The 24,148-nt window shown below is 36.6% G+C and overlaps 1 protein-coding gene across 2 annotated transcripts; it reads left to right on the top strand.

The window, feature by feature from the left end:
- Window positions 1–6,111: 6,111 nt before the first annotated feature.
- Window positions 6,112–22,464, top strand: LOC140153625 (isthmin-like). 2 transcript variants are annotated; one of them, XM_072176419.1, is made up of 5 exons: window positions 6,112–6,298; window positions 13,881–14,952; window positions 15,626–15,772; window positions 19,533–19,655; window positions 21,289–22,464. In XM_072176419.1, the coding sequence occupies exons 1-5, from the start codon at window positions 6,188–6,190 to the stop codon at window positions 21,795–21,797; spliced, it is 1,962 nt and encodes a 653-aa protein (XP_072032520.1). In that variant the 5' UTR covers window positions 6,112–6,187; the 3' UTR covers window positions 21,798–22,464. The 2 variants fall into 2 exon arrangements, with proteins under 2 accessions (XP_072032520.1, XP_072032519.1); XM_072176418.1 differs by having other exon boundaries at window positions 15,623–15,772.
- Window positions 22,465–24,148: the final 1,684 nt, after the last annotated feature.

The following is a 24,148-nucleotide window of genomic DNA, read 5'->3' as shown; positions in this document are numbered from 1 at the left end:
GTGTTTCTGTGAAACTTGCTGACAGCTATACTAGTTTGCCACTTCACTACATAAAAGTTCTGTTACCGATCAAGTGTGGTCAATTCAAAATTCCGACCGCACATGGAATGTTACACTTGATTTTATCCTTGTTTTAACAACCTCTTCTGAAGTTCTAACACTGGATTACCTACTCAGTTTCCATGTTGATTTTTGCCTTCTGTCAATACAGTTTGGATACACGTTTGCCTTTGGATTTATATGGGCGGCCATGAGGGCCAAAAGGGTCTCAAAATCACACACGGGTCTCAAAAGTACAATAAGGGTCTCAAAATCACACACGGGTCTCAAAAGTACAATAAGGTCTCAAAATCACACAAAGGTCTCAGAACTAAACACACAATAAGGTCTCAAACGTATAATAAGGTCTCAAAAACACATAAAGGTCTCAGAAATAAACACACAATAAGGTCTCAAAAGTATAATAAGGTCTCAAAAACAGAGAAAGGTCTCAGAAACAAACACACAACAAGGTCTCAATAGTACAATAAGGTCTCAAAAATAGAGAAAGGTCTCAAATACAGAGAAAGGTCTCAAAAACAGAGAAAGGTCTCAACTGAAACAGAAAAAGGTCTCAAAAACACGTTATGGTCTCAAAAACACGTTATGGTCTCAAAAACACGTTATGGTCTCAAAAACACGCTATGGTCTCAAAACACGTTATGGTCTCAAAAACACATTATGGTCTCAAAAACACATTATGGTCTCAAAAACACGTTATGGTCTCAAAAACACGTTATGGTCTCAAAACACATTATGGTCTCAAAAACACGTTATGGTCTCAAAAACACGTTATGGTCTCAAAACACATTATGGTCTCAAAAACACGTTATGGTCTCAAAAACACATTATGGTCTCAAAAACACGTTATGGTCTCAAAAACACGTTATGGTCTCAAAAACACGTTATGGTCTCAAAAACACGTTATGGTCTCAAAACACATTATGGTCTCAAAAACACATTATGGTCTCAAAAACACGTTATGGTCTCAAAAACACGTTATGGTCTCAAAACACGTTATGGTCTCAAAAACATGTTATGGTCTCAAAAACACATTATGGTCTCAAAAACACGTTATGGTCTCAAAAACACGTTATGGTCTCAAAAAATACGTCAAGGTTTCAAAAACAGAGGAAGGTCTCAAAAACAGAGAAAGGTCTCAAAAACAGGAAAGGTCTCAAAAACAGAGAAAGGTCTCAAAAACAGAGAAAGGTCTCTAAAACAAAAAAGGTCTCAAAAACAGTGAAAGGTCTCACAAACAGAAAAAGGTCTCAAAAACAGAGAAAGGTCTTAAAAACAGAGAAAGGTCTCAAAAATAGAGAAAGGTCTCAGAGACATATACCTCAGAGACATAGACTGCACATAACGGTCGGTTGACTTTGTAATACCTGATTTGAGATCTAGACGTGTTTTTGAGACATGAACGTGTTTTTACACCCTTTTTGACACACACGGCCGCCCATAGTATTCCTCGGCGTTGACCCTTTTGACCCCGGCGGCCGCGCCGTGAGTGCCAAAAGGGTCTCAAAAGTACGTCTTGGTCTCAAAACCCCATCTTGGTCTCAAAAACACGTCTAGGTCTCAAATCAGGTATTACAACCGACCGTATATATGCAGTACCGCATACAGTACTGATCCGCTTGCAGTCCCGCATGGGGAACTGCAAAATTTTTGGTGTATTTCCGTATGGGGAACTGCAATATGTTTGGTGTATTTCCGCATGGGGAAATGCAATTTTTGGTACATTTCCGAATTGGATGTATTAATCAGAAGTTTAAGTCAAATGGCTACGTGCTTTGACATGCAGTTAAAAGGGCATTTCGTGATCCACAGCCTCATCCCCCACTTTTTCAAAAAAGAAAGTTGAGATTTTATACCATTTGGGAACTTTTGGCTACATAATGTTTATGTACTAAATATTTCTTGCAGATTAATTCATTTAGCAAAAATATCGTGACATGAAAAATTTGAATTTTGTTCTGGTACCGGTATACCAGATCGAAATTACAATGGCCTATGGAATAATACACATAATCATGCATAACTCACAAACGCAAAATCGGATTGAAATTTTGTGAATAAGCTTTTTTCGTGGATATCTACTGAAAATGTCATAAAAAAAGGATGCTAGGATCACATGCTAAATTAAGTTACTAAACTCGTCACAATATAGGCCCTATCATACTTATTGGGTTAGATGGTTTGTTAATATCTACACCACATTTCGCCATACTGCATTTTAGAAACGCTTGCTGTTAGAATAAGAAAAATTTTAATTGTAATTATTGCACATTCTAGGAAGCGTGGTTACCTTTTTAAAATAACCGAGTGAGAGGGTTTTCAAGAAAATATTTTTCCTGTCAAAACTGAAGCATCCTCTGTATAAAAGAAAATATGAATATTAACTGCACATCATATATAACGATTCGTGATACCCAATTGTGGCACATTTGATGTCGTTTATGAGGCAGAAAATTTTATATACGCCAAAATATTTTTTTAATTGAGCGAGAATGGCGATAGAAAAAACGTTGAAAATTCCATGTATAAATTACATTAGACCCAACCAATGATAACTGTTTCGTTTTTATGGTAATCTAATCTTTTATTTCCTGAAATAAAATTATGGGTCTAATGTGGATTAATTGTGTAATTGATGAAAACATCGACGTGTATAAAAGAAGCTACAAGCAAAATGGTAGGCCACGCCACATTGATAATCTATGCTTTTAGTATACGACGAGTTCGTAGCGCACGTGTGAATCAAAATCGATTATACTATTGTGCGTGTATAGCCTCATTCCTATTTCTGTATATAAAACACGCAGTTATCAACAATTTAGCGCTATTAACACACATTAATGTTTTTAAACAAATAAAATTCCAAAATATGGTACGTTTTCTGTATTTGCTTGTCACGTGGTATGTTGAAGTAATGAAGTTGCGATTATATTTTAAAATTTTCATCATGACACCATCAAGCCTTGATAGCCGAGCGGATAAGGCGCTGGTGTCGGACTGACGGGGTTTCGGACTGGGGTCTACACAGAGAGCTATACAAGGTTTGAGAAGTGTTCTTAGTCAATTTTGGGGTGCTGATTCAGAATCTTTTATGTACTTTCATAGAAAGTACTCAAATTTGGCATTAAAGGTGAATTCCGTGATTTTTAGGAATAAATTCAGTATAAACAGAATTATTAGCTCTAAAACATAAGTGCTTTATATAAATGACAAGAAGTAATGCTCTTTAGTTTAGAGGGCTTGTCACAGTTCCCTCAGGCCCGTAGTACGCAGGATTTTTTTTGAGGTGCTGATTTTGAGAAAGTGCACTTTTTTCAGGGGGTGATATTGTGAAAAGTGGAATTTTCACCTTTTTTGACCAAAAAAAGCGTTAAAAACCTGATTTTTTTGCTTGCTATGCTCACAAAAATGTGATATTTTGGTACTTTGTGTATACTTGTATATACAAATTTGGGGGTGAAGGTGTGGTCGCACCCCTCCCCACTCCCCCATGTACAGGCCTGAGTTCCCAAGGTCAAAAGAGCTAAAATTTTCACTTTCATGACTGCTTTGTTATGATTCTTGTAATTCCTTGTTGACATTCCTTAAATCAATTAAAAAGTGACAGACAAACAACCCAACTTTTAATGTTAATTATGCATATTCAAAATAATACAGACACTGCTAGTAAAATTTGATAATTTTAAACAACAAATTTATTAATAATTCTAAAAATGTAACACATGCTTTAGGTTTTACAACTTTGTGTATTTTTATTTGAATCATACATGTATACTGACCACATGTTGGAATACTTGTGTGTGTTTAGAAAAATAAAGTGACTATAAATAAGAATACAATTTAACATGTATCTATGTGTTTGTTTTCATGGTGACTGGTGTAAGGGCTGATCAATATTAGACAAGTTAATTGTTGAGCTTTTTTAATGGCAAGGGGTGAAACAAGAAAAAACCAAATTTATAAGGAAAACAATTTTAAGCAAAATATGTAAATGTTTTTGAGCTGAAAACAATTCATAAATTGCCTCAAAATATTATCTTTGTGATGCTTTTTATCTTTCACATTTACCCCTTGCACAAAGAAGACTTTTTTCTGTGGTGTAAAACAGGCATTGATTTTTGCCAAAAACTGAGGGTTTCAGTGAAGTTTTGTTTTGATGAGGGGAGGTGCAAGTTGTTTTGAAAGTGTCCAAATTAGTGAATGCAATGCCTGCTGCTGAATTCCAATAAAACTCAATTTTTGAATAAGATTCATCCTCCACAGTGATATACCAACATGGATATGGGGTGGACCCTGAGTGATCCCATGTTCCAAATACCTGGACAAAATTGATAAATCTTCTCAATAGACCCATTTCATACTAAATTTCTATTCAATTCATAATTTACACCTATAGGCGCCTGAACTTGTTAGGGGTGGTGCAATAAATTGTATCCCCGGGGCCGGGATGGTGAATTATAGGGGGGACGCAAAGATTTGTTGGCATGTCAAAGGGGGGGGCATTTTTGGCAGGTCGAAAGGGCGGGTCAAGTAATTTTGGCAGGTCGAAAGGGTGGGGAGGGGGAGCAAGCAATTTTTGGCACATATATTTTGAGCAACGTTTCTATATTACACCCTAAAAGGTGTAAGAAAACGTTAGGAACGTGTTCAAATATGCAAAATTTCTTTTCAATCGCATTATATGATAAGACTTTTTAAGTCCAACTTGTAATTTTGTAAGAAATTTGGACACAAGTTTTGGGCAAATCTAACACAAATTGTCTAACACAAATTGTCTTAGTTTTTACAACTTACAACCGCAAGCAATATGAGAAACATTTTGGCTGCAGTGATGCAAAGTTGGTCTATTTTCCAAAAGAAATTAAGAAAATTTTGAAAACAAAATGACCCATCCATAGGCCTATACCGAAATTCCCCATGCGGAAATACACCAAAATATTGCAGTTTCATGCGGAACTGCACATCCCGACCTGCATCACCGCATGCGGAAATGCAAGTTGGGATATGTAGTTCCCCATGTGGAAGTGCGTGACGGAATGTGTAGTTTCGCCTTCTGATGTGTGCAGTATAGTACTGCATGTGGTACTGCACATATAACGGTCGGTTGTAATACCTGGTTTGAGACCTTGACGTATTTTTGAGACCATAACGTGTTTTTGAGACCATAACGTGTTTTTGAGACCATAATGTGTTTTTGAGACCATAACGTGTTTTTGAGACCATAACGTGTTTTGAGACCATAACGTGTTTTTGAGACCATAACGTGTTTTTGAGACCATGTGTTTTTGAGACCATAATGTGTTTTGAGACCATAACGTGTTTTTGAGACCATAACGTGTTTTTGAGACCATAATGTGTTTTTGAGACCATAACGTGTTTTTGAGACCATAACGTGTTTTTGAGACCATAATGTGTTTTGAGACCATAATAACCATAACGTGTTTTGAGACCATAACGTGTTGTTGAGACCATAACGTGTTTTTGAGACCATAACGTGTTTTGAGACCATAGAACGTGTTTTTGAGACCATAACGTGTTTTTGAGACCATAACGTGTTTTTGAGACCATAACGTGTTTTTGAGACCATAACGTGTTTTTGAGACCTTTTCTGTTTCAGTTGAGACCTTTCTCTTTTTTTGAGACCTTTCTCTGTGTTTGAGACCTTTCTCTGTTTTTGAGACCTTTCTCTGTTTTTGAGACCTTTCTCTTGTTTTTGATACCTTTCTCTGTATTTGAGACCTTTCTCTGTTTTTGAGACCTTTCTCTGTTTTTGAGACCTTTCTCTGTATTTGAGACCTTTCTCTGTATTTGAGACCTTTCTCTGTTTTTGAGACCTCTCTGTATTTGAGACCTTTCCCTGTTTCTGAGACCTTATTATACTATTGAGACATTGTTGTGTGTTTGTTTCTGAGACCTTTCTCTGTTTTTGAGACCTATTGTGCTATTGAGACATTACTGTATGTTTATTTCTGAGACCTTTGTGTGTTTTTGAGACCTTATTGTACTTTTGAGACCCTTGTGTAGTTTTGAGACCCTTTTGGCCCTCACGGCCGCCCATAGATTTACTCAACTTTAGCCCGTGTTACCACCAGCGATCAGTCCTAAGTGGATATATAACTCAGTGACGATGTGGATATGTATTGTCAGTAGTACTGAGAGGTTTTTGCAACACCGGCTGTGTTTGGTTGTGTTCGTAGCTTTGGCTGTCATCTCTCTATCTGAAGCACCAAGAGCAAAGGTGAGCTTAAAGAAATGCATAGACAATTTGAACAGAGGAATTACCTCCCTCCTAGCCTTTTACCAAAACATTATTACACATGACATGATACCATGCAGATTGCCTTACATAACAGGACATATCGGTATTTTCATGTTTCAAAATATATCTTTGAAATAATGTTTTTCAAATGTTCCAAACACAACAATGTTGTGTCAAATGTTTTAAATACAACATCATTTTAATGCGGTCCATACACGTTCAATCTTATTGATCAATATCAAATACCTAGATACAAGAGTGGATACAAAATCTACCATTGAACACGCACAATGTTAGATTTTGTATCCACTCCTGCATCTAGAGTCCCCAATATTGATCAATATTTTCATCGTGTATGGGCCGCATAAAACACTAAATTGTCTTATGAAATAAAGTACAATACTTCATAAAACAGTGTTACTTCAAGCAATTAAAAAGAGCATTATGTCCTTAGAGTTTTAAATGTTCCCATTTTTAGTATTCATGATATTGTATAATGTAACAACATGCATATGATAAATATATAGAGAGAGTTCATGTTAAGGTTAGGGTGGAGTCAACGTCACCAGACGATCTAGCTATTGTTCTTTGTCTACACACTATAGATAATACTAATTTAGTAAATATGGTACATTTAAGACAAGAAAGAACAAGTGTACAATAAGACACGAAGTTGTCAGAATTAAAGACATGGGACAGGAAAATGCCATGCACACATGCACACTTAAAACATGTTAAATCGGATATGTTAATTTCAATTTTCGATGTATCTACACTTAAGGGTATACTTTTTGCCTTTTCGGAAATCATTGTGTTTATATTATGAATTTGTCGAGCTTTGCTTGTTTACCATAATCAATTTCCGCGATTTAGCAAGTCAGGCGAATTTACATTGTCAAATCAAAATGATTCACCGACTTGGAAGTTCGGATGAGCCACTAATGCCCACCAATGATGCCCAACAAAATACTATATAGTATTCATTGCTTGGAGCTGGAGATGAACTTTGTATTATGAGGACTCCATTATGTTTACACCGTAGAAAGAACAATGTACATCATTATAAATAAATAATATGTATTAATTCTTAGAAATATCGGTATCCTGATAAGGGAAGTGCCATATAACATCATTGAGCCCCGGATCAAAGCTCGATGTTTTAATGTCTGATCGAACGACTTTGATGTGTTAACAATAACAAGTGATTTTTCTTGGATTCAATTGATCTTTCTAATCTTCTCTGGGTTGATTAAAAGAAATTTACACAAATTATAAATGTATCTTTTAACCTAAAGTTCGTCCAATACATATTATGTTCGCTTTATATTCTCAGAACACAATTAAAATAGTTACCCCATCATTTCTTGACGTCCAAGTTCCACTTACCCAATACTGTGTTAAACCTGATACGCGACTGGTAAAACCAGTCATAAATGTCCCAAAATCACAAATTTAAATTATTCTGTTGGAAGAAATGAAAGTATGAAACCTTGATCATACAATGAATTGCTTGAAAGTTAATATTGAACCTGAAACTTGCTTGGAATAATTATACGGAAAATATTAATATAAATTCTGAAAATTGCATAAGATTTAATTGTTCTTTGTACGTAAAGAGATATGGTCAGGTGCGTGAAAATTGTTATTGCATTAAGGTTGTACTAGACCCCTGCCCAATTTTGTGTCCTTGCCCCTATAATCATGATAATATACATATCTTACTTGTCACCAATGTGCTATAATTTTTGAGAAAATGCAAAAATGGGCACAAAATTGGCCAGGGGTGTACCCCCTTAACGGAATGAACGTAAAACGAGGAGTCAATCTTTGCGTATATAGTAACTGAAAACGGATATTAAAATGCAGAATGTCTATATTTATTTATATATAATTGGTAAGAAAACTCACTGAAAATCATATAGATTTAGCTATATTTGGCGTTCCAAATCGGTATATTTCCGAAGAAATCATCAAAAAAATTGCCGAATTATAGTCGCAAATATGGTATAGGCCTAGCATATTTAAGACTAATTAGGCAATTGAAATCAATATATTACATGATCATGATGATTATCATTAATAAAAACACTGTAGACTACCAATATCACGCTGTATAATGTCGGTAATTCCATTAGGAATTAGTCACATTTTACAAAAAACATTTACATGTTCTTTTTACATGAGTGCTTGAAAGGGATGACATTTTATGTTATACGTAAGTTTTAAAGAATTTGATTTTCCAAATATATCACTATAATTATATATTGTTAATTTTTGTTACAAATCTGCCAATGCACTGACCGGTTTGAAGTTTAAAAGTATTTCCTAATTGCGTTTTGTGTTCACCGTGGGTTTTTAAATACATCCATTCGTCAAATAATTGAGTTATGTTTTTAACATAAAACTAATCCTATATAGCCTAAGTGTGTGTGTGTGGGGGGGGGGGGGCTAAAACGGAAAACACTTAAAATAAGCCATCAAATGTCAACCCCCTTCGCTCATTTCAGCGATATTTTTGACCCAACCATCTTGCCCGGTTGTATAGACGTCCAGTGTATAGACCTAAAAGTAGTCGTGATTGAAAATTGGATGTTTTTTCAGTGGGCCATTCCGGATGAGAATACCGTGAAATTCTCATCGGTTTTCACACCATATGTTCAGCAAGGTTTTGAAGATAATGAAGCAGAATCAACTGAACTTGCACTTATTGACCCCATTAGTGACCTGGCAAAAGTTTTTGCCAAACACCTTTTGTATTCCCAATGTGAATTAAGAACTAAAAATATGAAATATTCTGTCGCTTCAAAATCCTTTATTTTGACATATCAAGGTCACCCATCAAATCAGGGGAAACTGGCATTGTAGGATTGTCATAGAAACGTCAAATTTTTGATGTTCACGGTCAAATACACGCGATTAAAATGCAGAATTAAACACATTCAAACTGGGTGTGGATGCCTTTGTGGTCTCTTGTATTTTTTCTCGAAGGCCCTAGGGCTACTGCCTTTCAAGTGCAATAATTGTTGCTTTGTGCGCTCATAGATTTAAGAACGTAATGCATTTTCTTTCGTTATTTAACCTGTAAGCGTAAGCCACATTTGTTGAACCATTGTACAGTTGTAGTGAACCTTCTTTCAGATTCAGTCATATCAGACGTAATTTCTTCAAATTTTAAGGTTTTAAGGTGGTACTACACCCGGCCCTGATAAATTTTGTGACTATTTTGCATTTTTCTCAAAAATTAACTACACACTGGTAACAAAAGTTGTGTATATATTATAGGGGCAAGGAATCCAATTTTACTCAAGTTCACTGAAATTTTAGTGATTCAAGACAAGTGGTTCATAATATATACCGGTATGTTAAGAAATGAGGTACCTCTTTTTTTTCGTATCATTAATAACGTCTTGAGTCACTGAAATTCCAGTAACTGGATTCCTTGTCCCTATATAATATACGTAACTTTTGTTACCAGTGTGTTATTATTTTTTGAGAAAAATGCAAAAATAGTCACAAATTTATCAAGGGGCGTACTAGGCCTAGGTGTATTTTTGAGAAATCAGATGGAATTTTATTTATTAATATTTATGTAACATCATTTAGTAATGTGCATTGTGCATTGAAGTACTTTAGTCCATTGGATTTTAGCCTATCAAGGGAAAAAGTAGAAAAATTGAAGAAAAAATAACCGCCAGATACCAAAACTTTTTAAACGCATGAAAGCAAACAAGTGAAGGTTCTACATGTCCACTATGATGATTTATGGTGATTAGATTAATTTACCAATTTGATAATTTTATGAGCGGTGTGGATGGAACATCTTCTTTTAATATGTCCACATAAATATGTGGTTAATCAAAGCAGGGAAGTGCCACCAGGTCAAGTATCGGTCCACTAAGTCGCAGTTGAGCAACACCGAGAGGGTTAGAGCACCATGTCCGAAGGGTCCAAAATCGTATCTTTTCTATTCTATGAAACACCCGCAACGTCGGCACTTATCATGTGGGGATTGCATGGGAGAGGGTCCTGTCTGCTCTGTCGGGACGTCATGTTTGAGTCTGTTTTTTCCCTCTGGTATATTTGCAATTCTTTTGCACAAACGCCTCAACTGGATTAATTTGAATAGAGATCTTCACTAAGATCCAAAACATTCTAATCTATTAATAGTGCACAGCTCTTTAACCCCAATACATTTGTACATTCATTAAATGACCTTTGAAAATTAGGGTACAAAAACTCATACTCTGCAACTTTAGGTCAAATTTTGCAATATGGTCGTTTAATTGAGGTTATTGGACTATGCCATTAGGATGAGGCCATTGTGGTTCATAGTGCTTGACTCGATTAAATTGAAAATTTGCTATCTTATGAAGATAGTTAACTCTATCAGTAAGTGTTATCTTATGTATCTTATGAAGATTCACGAACTTTTCCGAGAAGGTATTATATAACACCATTGGTCCTGAAATGGTTTATCATAATAGTGAATCATACTGGTTTGGATACCTGCCACAACCACGACGGTGTCGTAACGCCGACAAAGGCATTTTCTTTCCTCCCTCTGGGTGACAAAATATTAATGGCATTTTTATGGGTAAAATAATCGACAAGTATGAAATTTCAAGCTGGAATTGGCGCGGAACAAGTTCACATTTTTACCACCATAGCAATACGATTAAATAAGGGACGCACCATTAGATATTATCGGGGGGGCTAGGGAGTTTGGGTCAGGCAGAAATTTTTTTTTTTGGCCGCCGAAGGCAGCGAAATTTTTTTTTTCCGCTGGCTTTGGAGACAAAAATTTTTTTTTCGCCGCCTTCGGCGGCGAAGTTGTATTTTTCCAATTTTAATGTATACCTTTATACAGAGCTGGGTAGGGGAAAATTTTTTTTTTTGCTCATCAGTGTGGCAAAATTTTTTTTTTTACTCATCAGTGAGGCAAATTTTTTTTTTACTCATCAGTGAGGCAAAACTTTTTTTTCAAAAACTCCTAGCCCCCCGATAATATCTAATGGTGCGTCCCTAATACTTATGTATACATGATATTGATATATGAATGAAAAAACATTGCACATGTTAATCGTCATCTGAAAAGCTCTTGCTGCGTTCTGGGCATTCGGTGCATGAGGTGAATCGGTCATACCTCGCCTGGCTATATACTTCTTTCTTGGTGGTAGAATAGCGAGCCAAGGAATTGATCACTGATCAGAGATAAGATTATTTTGAAACCCATAGTGCCTAAACAAACTGTAAATGATTTTAAAGATATATACCTCTCTCACCTAGCTATGTGCACAATAAGACATGGCTCTTTGGCGCCGGTACGCAGATATTGAAAATGATATCTTGAACGCATCAATGGTAATGAAATTGGATTCAATGACATTTTGATTATTCTAAGCCCAACAATGTTTATACATTTCAGATATGGGATATCATATAGTTCAAGTACTCGAATCCGGATCTGCGTATTGTCTTTCGATTTTTGTTTAGGCCCTACTATTTATTGGTTGTTTTTGATAACAGAATTCACAACTTGTACAATATCAAACATTTGTAACTGGTGTAATAACACAATCTCAGAATTGTGGCGTAATCAAAACCAGGAATTGTCCAAAATAATGATCGATAATGAAGTAGCAAAAGGTAAAGACCATCGTGCTCCATTATCGTTTATCTTGATATGTCATCACTATCTATCAGGGCACCGTTCTTTAATCCCAATACATTTGCACATTCATTGAATGACCTTTGAAAATTTGGGTACAAAAACTTATATTCTGCAACTTGAGGTCAAATATTGCCCGATGAGTGTTTAATTGAGGTTATTAAACTATGCCATTGGGATGAGGCCATTGTGGTCCATCAGTGCATGCACTGGTCTTGTTTCCGAGAACGAAATGTTTTAGCAAGATAAAAAGTGGCCAATGTATGCTCTTCTCTATCCACATACGGGGGCTATTTACAAAAGCAAAAGTACACACATTACGGCAATTAGTGATCGAGTGATTATTGTTACTAGGAACGCCAATATTGTGTTAAGGCTATTTTATTTCCATCGTTCAAATAAATGGGACGATGTACTCCACTCCATATGCCCATTTTCCCTGTGAGTGTCCAGAAACATTTTAAAGTGAAACATATAGTGTCGAGAAATTAGAAACTCCATACACTATATAGGATCCACAACATGCTCATCTATCAGGGGAACAGTTCATAAACCCCAATACATTTGTACATTCATTGAATGACCTTTGAAGATTTGGGTACAAAAACTCATACTCTGCAACTTGAGATCACATTTTGCACTATGATTATGTAATTGAGGTTATTGGACTATGCCATTTGGATGAGGCTCTTGTGGTCCATAGTGATATAAACGCAATGACCTGTAATATTGCTTATGATGTGAATTGCCCGAGAAACTTATTTTAAGTGGAGAATAATTAATATCAAATTTTCTTAGCAACACATTTTGAAGTCATTTGATAATGTTTACTGTGGCGCATCAAACTTTTAATGAGGTTGATTTAGCGCTAAACATCAAAAGGGTTTCACCTCAAATTATCAGTCGTTAGCATGATGACGTAGAAAAAACAACATACCCGAGTTCTTGGGAGGAACTCATGTTGCATTCTTTGTTCAGGGTGCATGGTTCTCGTATAACCCAAGTACTTTATGTGGAGGAACGGCACCTTTCCAGGAAAAAAATTATATCAATTATTATTCTAGGTTACTAAAAAAATCCAAATGTTCATCTTAATCGGTTAATCCATCATCATACAAACGAACAAAACAACAACAAGTACATAACTATAAATCAGTTATATACAGAAAATCGGTATACCGATTTTCTGTATACATCATGCGATGTGTATATATACATCATGCGGAAGGATGATACAAATTGCCTTATGATTCACTAACTTGGAGTTTGGTTAATTGTTAGCATAATGTTTATAGTGATCTTTATTTATCATGTAAATGATTTTAGATTTTCACAAAATATTTGTAGGTGATCACATCAAGGTATAGGCCTATATATTCCATCGTATGACATTTTGGGTTTATAAAAGTCTTTTGATCGTGTTGATTTTTACGACCCCGGAGTCCAGGGAACGCAAGACCCACACGGACTCTTATTTACTATCAATTAACATCAAAACATGATCTTGATACGACAAACCTAGACCAATTGATTTATTTTATTTACAAGGAGAAAGGTATTTTTGCCGCAAAAAATGTGCCATGATTCATGAAAATTGCGACAGAAACAATTTTTTTATTCCTATTGATCACTAGGTCAGCAACCTTTCCCTCAAACATACTTGATGTTGCCTTGATATTGTAGCCTTTACAATTAAGCACGATCCAAAATGACCTAGCTCATTACCTAATGACATAGTTCAATTACCTCCAATAAACGTGTCGGAGTTAAATAACTGTGTCCTGACCGATGAGCATGTCTGAGGTCCACCGTCCAAGTGTAGGCTGATGTCAAAATGCGAATTTTATGTGTAATTTTACTAATCTTCTTTTAAATGTTTCGTCATTTTCTCAGGCCCAAGACATATTGAAAGGAGTAAACCAAGCAAGGAATTTGGAACTCTACTATGCTGCAGTAACCACCGTTATACCAACAGCAGTAACATCGGTGCTGGCAGAACATTTTGAATCACCCCAAGATGAAGAAGAGGAAAATGGGCGGGCAAAATCCGACGATGCGAGTAATGCCGGACGGCCGGAGAAGTCTAACAATTTAGCCAATTCTATTGCAAACGCTACAGTAGCACCTGCTATGAATGGTCATAGAAAAGTAAACGATAGGAACAATTTGAAGAAAGCAGTTGAAAGGAGTGGTGTTTACAGTAAAGATGAAGTTGAAAGCAATAAAGAGAGAATAAAAGACAGAACTAACACTCACGATCATGACGAAAGAACCACAAATAAATCAAGAGGACAGCTAACTGCGTTAGGGGCTAACGTGATCGAATATGACGTAGCAGACGACGGAAATGTCGTAACACATAGAACGTTGCCTTTCCAATTGCAAGATAGTGTTATATCGGGTGATCCCGATTTTGTAAATACAGAAAATAATGATATTTATGAATTTTATGATGAAGAAGAGAACGATTATGACGCAGACGATGAGGAGGAAGTTATTGGACCAATTGTTGAAAGAACAAGAAAAGATACCACTGATATAGAAGGGGTAACGTGGCAATCGTTACAAAGATTAGCGGAATTTGCCACCGCTTCCAACCCAGATTTAAGTCTCATTAATTTAGTAACACCTAATCCCGATATTGAAATCACCATTGAAGTTTTACCGGGAATCGGAACGGACGATGATGAAATATATAGTGCTAATGAAGTGACTCAAACGAAATCTCCGAAAAGAAAAGGAAAGGGTAAAAAGGGTAGAGGAAAGAAGAAAAAAGATAAAGGTAGGACTAACAAAGATTCTGAGGATGGTGAGCGAATAAGTCCAAACATTCCGAGTAGACATGGTGCTGAGAGTAAAGAAGAGGAAACCAATAAACCTATTAACAATGGAGGCAAGGCGGAGGATGAAAGTTCATATTTTTATCCGCATATTCCAGTTTTTGAAGACTTAAACTTTTTTGATGGTATGATGGTTTTTTGTAAATTTTTATATCCCTCTATACCTTTCTAATTGAATGTTTTATCGTAAGAATGTGACTCTTGTCTTAGACCCTCTTTCACCAGTGCGTGATTTTTGTACGAGAATTGGGATTCGTGCTTAACACTAAAACCCATTTAAAGGAACATCAATTCCCATGCTTCTCTAATATTCATTTTGGTCAAAACATTATCATGAATTATGCAGCTCATGAACCAGTGAAAATCCACTTCAAGTAGCATTGCTCCGTGGAGAATTCTGTAACAAAACGTGTTGTATGCCTAGATATTTTAGTCACGCAAACTAAACTTGTCTGTGAAAAATACAAGGGAAAGAGAAATCTTGCATGATTGTATATATAAAGAGCTATAAACTGAATTGTGTACAAGTCAGTTTCTTATATTATATACTATATATTATATACTCACTCATAACCACGATAATCAGCAGTAAATTTCAGGGATGCAAGTTGTCCTGCTTTTGCAGGAATTCCTGCTTTCATGAAGTCCAAATTCCCGCACTTTTCTTTATTTTCAGCCCGTTTAGGAGGCTAAACTTTTGGACCAGATTCACGCACTTTTCAGGCTTTTTCCTTCAGATCAGCTTGCATCCCTGAAACTTACCCGAATTGTTTATTTGTTTGTTTCTTATAAAAGAAGTTCCACCTATTGAAGAAGGAGGGGAGTGGACGGATTGGTCTCGTTGTAGCGCTTCTTGTGGAGGTGGTCGCACGGAGCGATCGCGATCATGTGGGTTCTCTTGTACCTCAACAGAAACTCAAGATTGCAACCAGCAATCATGTCCTGGTGAGTGAAACCACTATCTTGTTTGTATAATAATTTAATTTTTGTCGAATGTAGGTTAAATAAGTACTTTTTGTATACCATCTCGTCGGCTGAAATATCACTTCATTTAACCTCTAGTATCTAAATGTAGGCCTGTAAAACGCTGCTTGCTCGAGATGCGAGACACATACATAGACAACTTGACACTTGCAATCGGAGACTCACTAGGCCTGCAGGAATCTGTCTATCGTACACCACACGGACATTCGATTCTATTTAGCTTTAAATGAAAATGTGGCCAAATGATATTATGTACACATGAGAGTTCCAATCCCCACAGAATTCTAAAGTGAACCTATAAAAAAAGTGACTGTACGCCATGACCTGACTTTCACCTCCACAACATGTTACCTGAAAATGATAAAATGAAGAGACTTCAAACACAATGCACTCACGTTTGATACAATCATGCAAGTAGAACAATAAAAACACAAGTTGCACTAGGATCCACAACATGCTCATCTATCAGGACAAAGTTCTTTAACCCCAATACATTTGTACATTCATTGAATGACCTTTGAAAATTTGGGTACAAAAACTCATACTCTGCAACTTGAGGTCAAATTTTGCTCTGTGATTGTTTAATTGAGGTTGTTGAAGTATGCCATTGGGATGAGGCTATGATGGTCCATAGTGTTGTATGATCTTAATACGAGATCGCAGTTGAATGTGACTTTCACTTCAGTCGAGTCGTATAGGCCTACTGACAGATACCCGATTTCATCCTTTGAAGCAGAATTATCTGCAATGGAATTGTCTGGAGACCAAATTATGGACAATGTAAAACATGAAGATGTACGATTTTGGATTTGGGTATCTGCTCAACGCGACTGTATTATATACGTGTGAAAATGTATCCGTGTTTGAAGTCAGAATAGACAATCTATTTTCAGTATTTTGTAATTAACATTTAACAGTGCCTCCTTTTTAAATCGTTCATCTGTAGAACATATGCAGTCATCATGGTCATAGCGTTGCAAATAATTTCTAGCATCCAATTCTGGAACGATATCCTTTTTGGCGGATGTTTTAAAGACCCTAGTATAGTAATATTAATACCAATTCGGAGTGGCTGCATCCAATTCCAAAACACAAGATGCAGATTGCATTTGTCATATCTTTTGACTGTTCAGATATTATCATTTTCTTGCTGTTCTTATAAATTATTGCTCTTCAATTTCTTAGACAGAGAGAGAGGGAGCAATTAGGCTCTACCCCTCATGATGAATGCGCCGGTATTTCTATAAAGTTACAAATGACGACAATTCTTGTACATCGAAATGAGGAAAATGTTACAGCAATTTAAAAGGAAAGAAATAATTATACTACTTTGGTTTAATGTGGTGTATTGAGCTTAAGATATAGTCCAAGTTACTGTCTATATAGCCTGTTGACCAGTGCACTGGAGGTGAAACTACGCCTCAACGGGGAATCACAGGTGTAGACACACCGGTGCTTGCAGCTATACAGCTGAAGTATTCAACGTATCCTATTCATTTATACGTGTACTTCAACAAATGGATGGAGAAACATTTCCTCATAATGTAAGAAGATTGTCTCTTAGAATGGTCGATGCACTCGCCTCTAGCAATTGCGGCCCGTATTCGATTCCCCACATTGCCGTAAGTGTGTATTAAGGTGATTCTGAGCTTGGTGGATGTTATCACCATTGAGCACCTCTTGAAATGTTCAAGGTTAGGTCATCCGAGAACTGAGTATTGATTAGCGCGAAACATGGTGGATGTATACCATTGACTCGATGTTGAGCGCCAAAAATGTTCAAGGTCATGTCAAGGTCATCTGCTGTAAACTTGTAGATTGTGGGATTTTCATCAAACTTGGTGGACGTGGTCACCATTGAGATTTAAAACAATGTCAAGGTCAGCTGAGCTGAGATTGTTGGATTGTCATGAAAGTTAGTGGACGTGATCACTTAACTTTTAGGTCATCTGAGGTTAACTGAAAATAAATTGTTGGCTTGTCGTTAAACTTAGTGGCTGTGATCTCCTTCGAGATTTTTGATATATTGAATTAAATGTATATACATCATAATATCGTACATTTTTAGAGTATAAATTCAATCAGCTTTCAACATGATATTTCTTGGGTATTCCCAAGTATGTCCTTGTTGGTTTGATATTTACCGGTATCACCCGGTATAATTTATTCCACACACAAATTACCAGCTTTCCATTCAGGCACTTCAATCAACGCACAATCGGCATGACAATTATGAATCATGAACTTATAGTCCTCCGGGCGGTTTTTTTAAAGACAGTTCTTATGTGTAGTACAATTTATATACTGTGTCACACCTATAGTCATCAAATTGTTGCTGTTGTATAATATAATTCTGTTTTTGATCATCCCCATTCATTTTAATTAATTAATAATGCTATTACTTCCCTATAATGCTATTGCCCCCCCCCCCCGATCAGCTTCCCGGAATGCAGCTTCTTGTACGATCTTCCCCGGGCATTGCCCTTCTCATGTGAATGACAGTGGGACTGAGTGGGTCCAAGTACCCGAAGAGTTCCATTGCATGGGTGGAAATGAAATCCGTGAGAGTTTTCATATCTATAAAAAGAACGTACGGGAACATATGTCCCTGTATTTGTTATCGAGTTTCTGTCTATTAATACTTTGCGTATTTTGTGACCAATAAGCGGTATGTTCAACAAGATACGATTCCAGCACTGATTTGATTGACCATCATCTTAAATTGGAAGAAATCTATACTTTGTTGAGCTCTAAGTTAAACATTCTTGTGATTTAAGTCTAACTATAGAAACATCAATTGGTTGCATTGCTTTACTAGAGACACTTGTAGACACTATGGACCACAATGGCCTCATCCCAGTGGCATAGCCCAATAACATCAATTAAACACTCAAAGTGCAAAATTTAACCTCAAGTTGCAGAGTATGAGTTTTTGTACTCAAAATTTCAAAGGTCATGGAATGAATGTACAAATGTATTGGGGTTAAAGAACTGTGCCTGATAGATGAACATGTTGTAGATCCTAGTGAGGAGAAGCATCTTGAGATGCCAGGTGGTACGGTGGTTTCAGAGAACATCAAAAGGATCTTCACTTCCCTAAGGGGTGGACATAACACCGCGAATCGAATTCAAAAACTCTTTAGTCTAACATTCAATTACTTTAAAATGCGCAACCATGTTTATAAAAGTGTTTCTAGTATTTGCTTAAAGACAATGGAATATTTACTCAGGTCCAAACAATTGGCAATTGTACTTTTATCTAGATGTCAAGTGATTAATCTATGCACAACTTGAAGAATGGATCGAAAAGAATTTGTATTCTTTTTCAAAAAATTGTTAACTGTTTTCATGGTCCTTATTATATACTATTTACTTTGTCGTACTGCATATGTTTACTAAGCATTCAGAATTTTATATCGAAATCTCTGTGCGCTATATAGTTTGTTTGCATAAATATGGTTGATTATTCCTGATTGAGTATGAAAGACTTTGCCATGATGTATCGTAAAAGGAAAGGATTCAAATGGTTTAATCCGTAACATTTTTCGTTTGCAACTATAGGTACGTATATACAGCTGCGTACATGGAATATAATAGAGAAAAGCAAACAATACGCATATTTTTGCATTTTGATGCCAGCACCTTTTTTAAAGATAACTTTGCAAAACTTTCTTCTCAGTCTCATCAAATTAATGACGCATTTATTTTCGTATCTTTTCAGAGATTGAATATTTAGGCTCGCAGATTATAGCAGGTATTCAACCAGCCCTAGAAACCAGCTCACCTACTATTCAAACGACAGACGAACTATTCCGATATCTAGATCCGTCACTACCCGAATTCGGTAGGTTTTGGGGGACGTTTTTCCAGTTACAATATAGACGAATCCAATTTCACGCATTCCTACTCCTCAATGGCAGCCATAGCCGCGATGGGACCCAGCTATCTCACCTAAAATGTGAAATGATGCGGCCTTGAAGGGTATTATAAACTGCATTCTATCACCCGTGTTACACGTATAGACAAAAGAATGATGACAGTTTACAACACAAAAGAATCTAACATCGAATTTTAAGCGGGTTTAATCCACCCAATTGGGCACTCATAACACCTGTTTGGTGCATGCGGGGAACCAAATATGGCCGATCAAATCCTGACCATGACTTGGCTCGTTGGATTCGTCTATATGTGGCGATCCCATTGAGCATATTTTTTGTTGCCATTTTCAACATTACAAATATTTAGAAAACATTCTTGGGTATTTCAGCCACTGTCAAGAGACTTTCAAAAACACAGGCAATGTAGCTATTTTGTGGTCGTTGTCGAGCTTTGTGGTATGTATGTGCGTGTGAGCAATGTTATTTCGAAAAACATGAATGGAAAACAAAAATGGGATGGGGAAGTTTATAATAGCTGCACAATAAACACTGGCTGCCGTGTAGGGAAATACTTCGTGATATATCTATTTCTGTGTTTGGAGAGTATCGGGTTCCTTATCATGCTTAATACTGTCAGCCAAATGGACTCAAAGTTGGGTTGCTGTTTTCTTGCTCTGATTTTGGTTGTCAATTAGTGAAACCAGGAGAAGATGTGCAGATATATAGTATTCATCGTAAGCACGGGCACACAGGAGAAACAATGAGGGAAATGGACATGGGTAACTGAGGAAATAAAACCCGGCAGAAAAAAAGAGAAAGAAAGAAGAAACAACATAAATAAGAAGAGACAGAAATACCTTAAGCAACTAACCACTCAAAAAATTGAAAGAATCAAAATCTGACAATCCTGATTTGCATTTTTTCTGTGGCTGTTCTCCTGATGCTAACCAAAATTTTGTGTGGGGGTGTGTGTGTGTGTGTGTCATGTGTCAGTACGATGGTAATGCTGTTTTCTGAAAAAAAATGCTAAAATTATAATACATAAATCTGATACTTTAGTTTTTTCGAGTATATTTTGTGGTGGTGCCCTGAATGTTATATTGAAAGTCGGGATTGAAAGTTTTGACAAAAGTGACAAGATAGTGACTTCGCCTGTTTAAGGGGGTACTACACCCCTGGCCAATTTTGTGCCTATTTTTGCATTTTTCTCAAAAATTATAGCGCATTGGTGACAAGTAAGATATTTATATTATAGGGGCAAGGACTGTATACAACTATACTGCACTGAAAATTTTAAGCAACTCAAGGCAATTATTTATTGATTTATTGATCAAATATTGGGTTTCCCTCATTTTTGACTGTAACTCCACAACTGTGGTCTGTGCTGAAATTAAATTTCCAGTGCAGTAGTTGTAGTCCCTGCCCCTATAATAAACATATCTTACTTAATGCGCTATAATTTTTGAGAAAAATGCAAAAATAGGCACAAAATTGGGCAGGGGTGTAGTACCCCCTTAAGATATGGCCCCATTGTAATGGAACGCAAACAGTATAATCAAGACAATATGTAATGCATGTCTTTGTCTCTTCTTTTTGCAGAAACCGATAGCTGTGCCGAATGGATGTCATGTAAAAGTGAACAACTTATGTCGTTACTTTCCCGCCTAGAAGACCTTCCAAGCTGTCCATGTCATTACCCAACTCTCCGAGTAAATGATCTAATATGGGACAAATTACAACGAAAAGTGTTTCGTTGGATCGTGTCAGATTCTAAAAAAGAAGACCTGGACGTGTATAAACCATCGGCTAAATATTGTATACGCTCATTACTGTCGGCGCATAGCACAAGTCTTGCAGCGCAGCAATGTTGCTACGATGAGAAAATGCGACTTATAACAAGAGGTCCTGGTGCTGGTACACCAAAACTTATTAGTCGAGAAATATCGCCAGAGTTAAATTATAAAATTGATATCTTGCCATGGATCATTTGTAAAGGAGACTGGTCAAAATATAACACCATCAGACACCCTAATAACGCCAGAGGATGTCGCCAATTTCCTGGAGACGAAGCGTATCAGCTCCATTTAGAGGAGTTGATGGATTTTTGAAAATGATATACTGCACACATGGATTGCACCTCAAGTCATAATATCTAATATGAAATTCATGGACCTGTTGTCTACAAGAGGTCAAAGTCCTGTAAAATGTTTAACAAGAAGGGCACGGAGACGTGTTCGTTAACAGCATGGGCTGGTGTAAAAACACGACTGGCTGGAGGCGGGAAACACAAAATAGCCTGCACTAGCTGCATGGGATATACCTACATACATTCTAATACACATGCTTGTTGCATTCATAAAGCTAGCAAATATAAGCCCTGAAGCAGAACGGGCACTTGGGGTTGAATTTTGTGATGGTGGTGGTGGAAGTTAACAACAAACTTTTCACAGGATAGTATATAGTTGGTCATGTTAAGAAGTTAAAATCACAGGATTTTGATTCAATCCAGACGGGGCTTAGTGAAATGGATCAACTGGAGTGGTAGGCACGTTCTGCTTTTGATGCAGGTATTACATCGGCATTTGTTTCCGAGTAAGCTTATGGGTGGCCAGCAGCTCACCTGGTTTTTGTGTGTCTCTTTTCATCGATACTATTGTTAACACCATCGGTTCCGGTTATATATTATCCCGACAAATTTGGTCAAGAATTGATTTTCATGATGTACTATCTATACCTTCAACCTTCTGTTAATATAGTAACCACCCTTTGCCCAATGGTATACCGTAAAACCCCGTCTACAAGGATAAACCTAAGAAACGCCCTCAATAAAATTGGTTGCTTGTTGTATTTGGAGTTTGAGCAAATATATACTGGCACTGGGTGGCTATGCATTCCATCTAAGTATGTTGTAACACCAATCAATTGTATTGACATAATAACGACTGTTTCGTACATCAGGATCGTATAGCTCAATTGATAGAGCGTCAGACTTTGGAACTGAAGACATGCTGAAGAGAGCATGGTCCGGGCACCGGTTCCGTTTTTTCATTCTCGTTTAATTTTAACTTTTTGACATGTTCTTTTTATCTTTCTTCAAATCTACCTTTCTACTTTCAATTTTAGGTGCGTTTTTTTTTTTTTTTTTTTTTAGTTTTTTATAGTTTTTTAGTAATTTTGTGGTTTTATAGAAACTAGTAAAAGCATTTATTCTAAATAATAGCGAAACCCACGGTTAGACAGATGTGTTGTAACTACTTGTCTGTCCTCGTCTTTGCAATAAAAACCTATGTTGCACCTTTGTGCCATCCCAATTCTTGAGGTAGGGTGCGTTTTTGGCTTAAGCACGATTTTGTTTCTACTTGAAATGAAATCAAAATAAATATTGTTCTGTTGCCACAATTGCAGTTTTTTCAATAAAAAAAAAATAGATGAGGAATAATAATTATTCCATATTTGAATCTATTGTCCCATCAAGAATAGAGTGTCTTCAAAAACTTCAATCAATTCATCTGACAAAGGAAACTATTCTGGTCATTCAATTTTGTTTCGCTTGCACCTGTTATATCACAGGCGTTGGTAGAGAAGGCACACTTCTCTTGTCTTCACCGAAGTAGTGATGTAAACACTAACATGATTAATTACCATAGCTAGCAATGGACATGTACACTATTTTTTGTTCCACTTGAACCCATACTATAGGCTATTCGCTGTCGATGTGACGTAATTAATCGGATTAACTACCATAGCAATTGATGAATACAATTTCGAATATATAGCCCTGCACTTCATCGTTCACGTGGCACCTATGCATTAAACCATAGTTGTCAAAGAAATGCTAATTACTCGCCATGTAAGATTAGTATTTATGAAAAGAGTGGTATTCAATCTATGTTTGGTGACATACGCGGGTGATTAGTGCAATCTGCTTGATGGTAGTTATTGCGATTATTACGTCACTTCGACAGCGAATTGTAGTATAGACGAATCCAACAAGCCAAGTGATGGTCAGAATTTATTCGGCCATTATACGCTGGTGAAGTTGCGTAATTAATCGGATTAATTACCATAGCAATAGGTGAAAACAATTTTGAACATATCGCGCTGCGCTACAAGCAGGTTACACTCATCACCTGTACTGTGTATGTCTGCAATCATAGATTGAATACAATACTGGTCTTTTCAAAGATCTTACAGGTGCAGCATGATATGGTTCAATGAAGAGGTACCGCCTGAACGTATCAGTGTATAACGCGGTATATTCAAAATTGTTTTCACCTATTGCTATGGTAGTTAATCCGATTATTACGTAACTTCGCCAGCGTATTGAAATAAAACAGGAGGATGTGAGTTCATGTGGAGAGATGAGAGGTCCGACCAACAGCCATAGCGATTCAACTAATTCCAGCGGACGGTCTGTGGCTAGTAAGGAATCGTCTTTGACCACATGCGCAGATCTGTC

The sequence above is a fragment of the Amphiura filiformis genome, chromosome 5, assembly GCF_039555335.1.
Source record: "Amphiura filiformis chromosome 5, Afil_fr2py, whole genome shotgun sequence".
Lineage (NCBI taxonomy): Eukaryota > Metazoa > Echinodermata > Ophiuroidea > Amphilepidida > Amphiuridae > Amphiura > Amphiura filiformis.
The sequence above is the reverse complement of the archived record's forward strand: the minus strand, read 5'-3'. Positions and strand labels throughout refer to the sequence as shown.

Bases quoted from the DNA above. Each gene is read 5' to 3' on its own strand.
- LOC140153625 (XM_072176418.1), top strand. From the start codon at position 6,188: ATGTGGATATGTATTGTCAGTAGTACTGAGAGGTTTTTGCAACACCGG. The intron at 14,953-15,622 runs GTATGATGGTTT...TTCTTATAAAAG, and splicing joins AGACTTAAACTTTTTTGATG to AAGTTCCACCTATTGAAGAA. The intron at 15,773-19,532 runs GTGAGTGAAACC...GTATCTTTTCAG, and splicing joins CAACCAGCAATCATGTCCTG to AGATTGAATATTTAGGCTCG.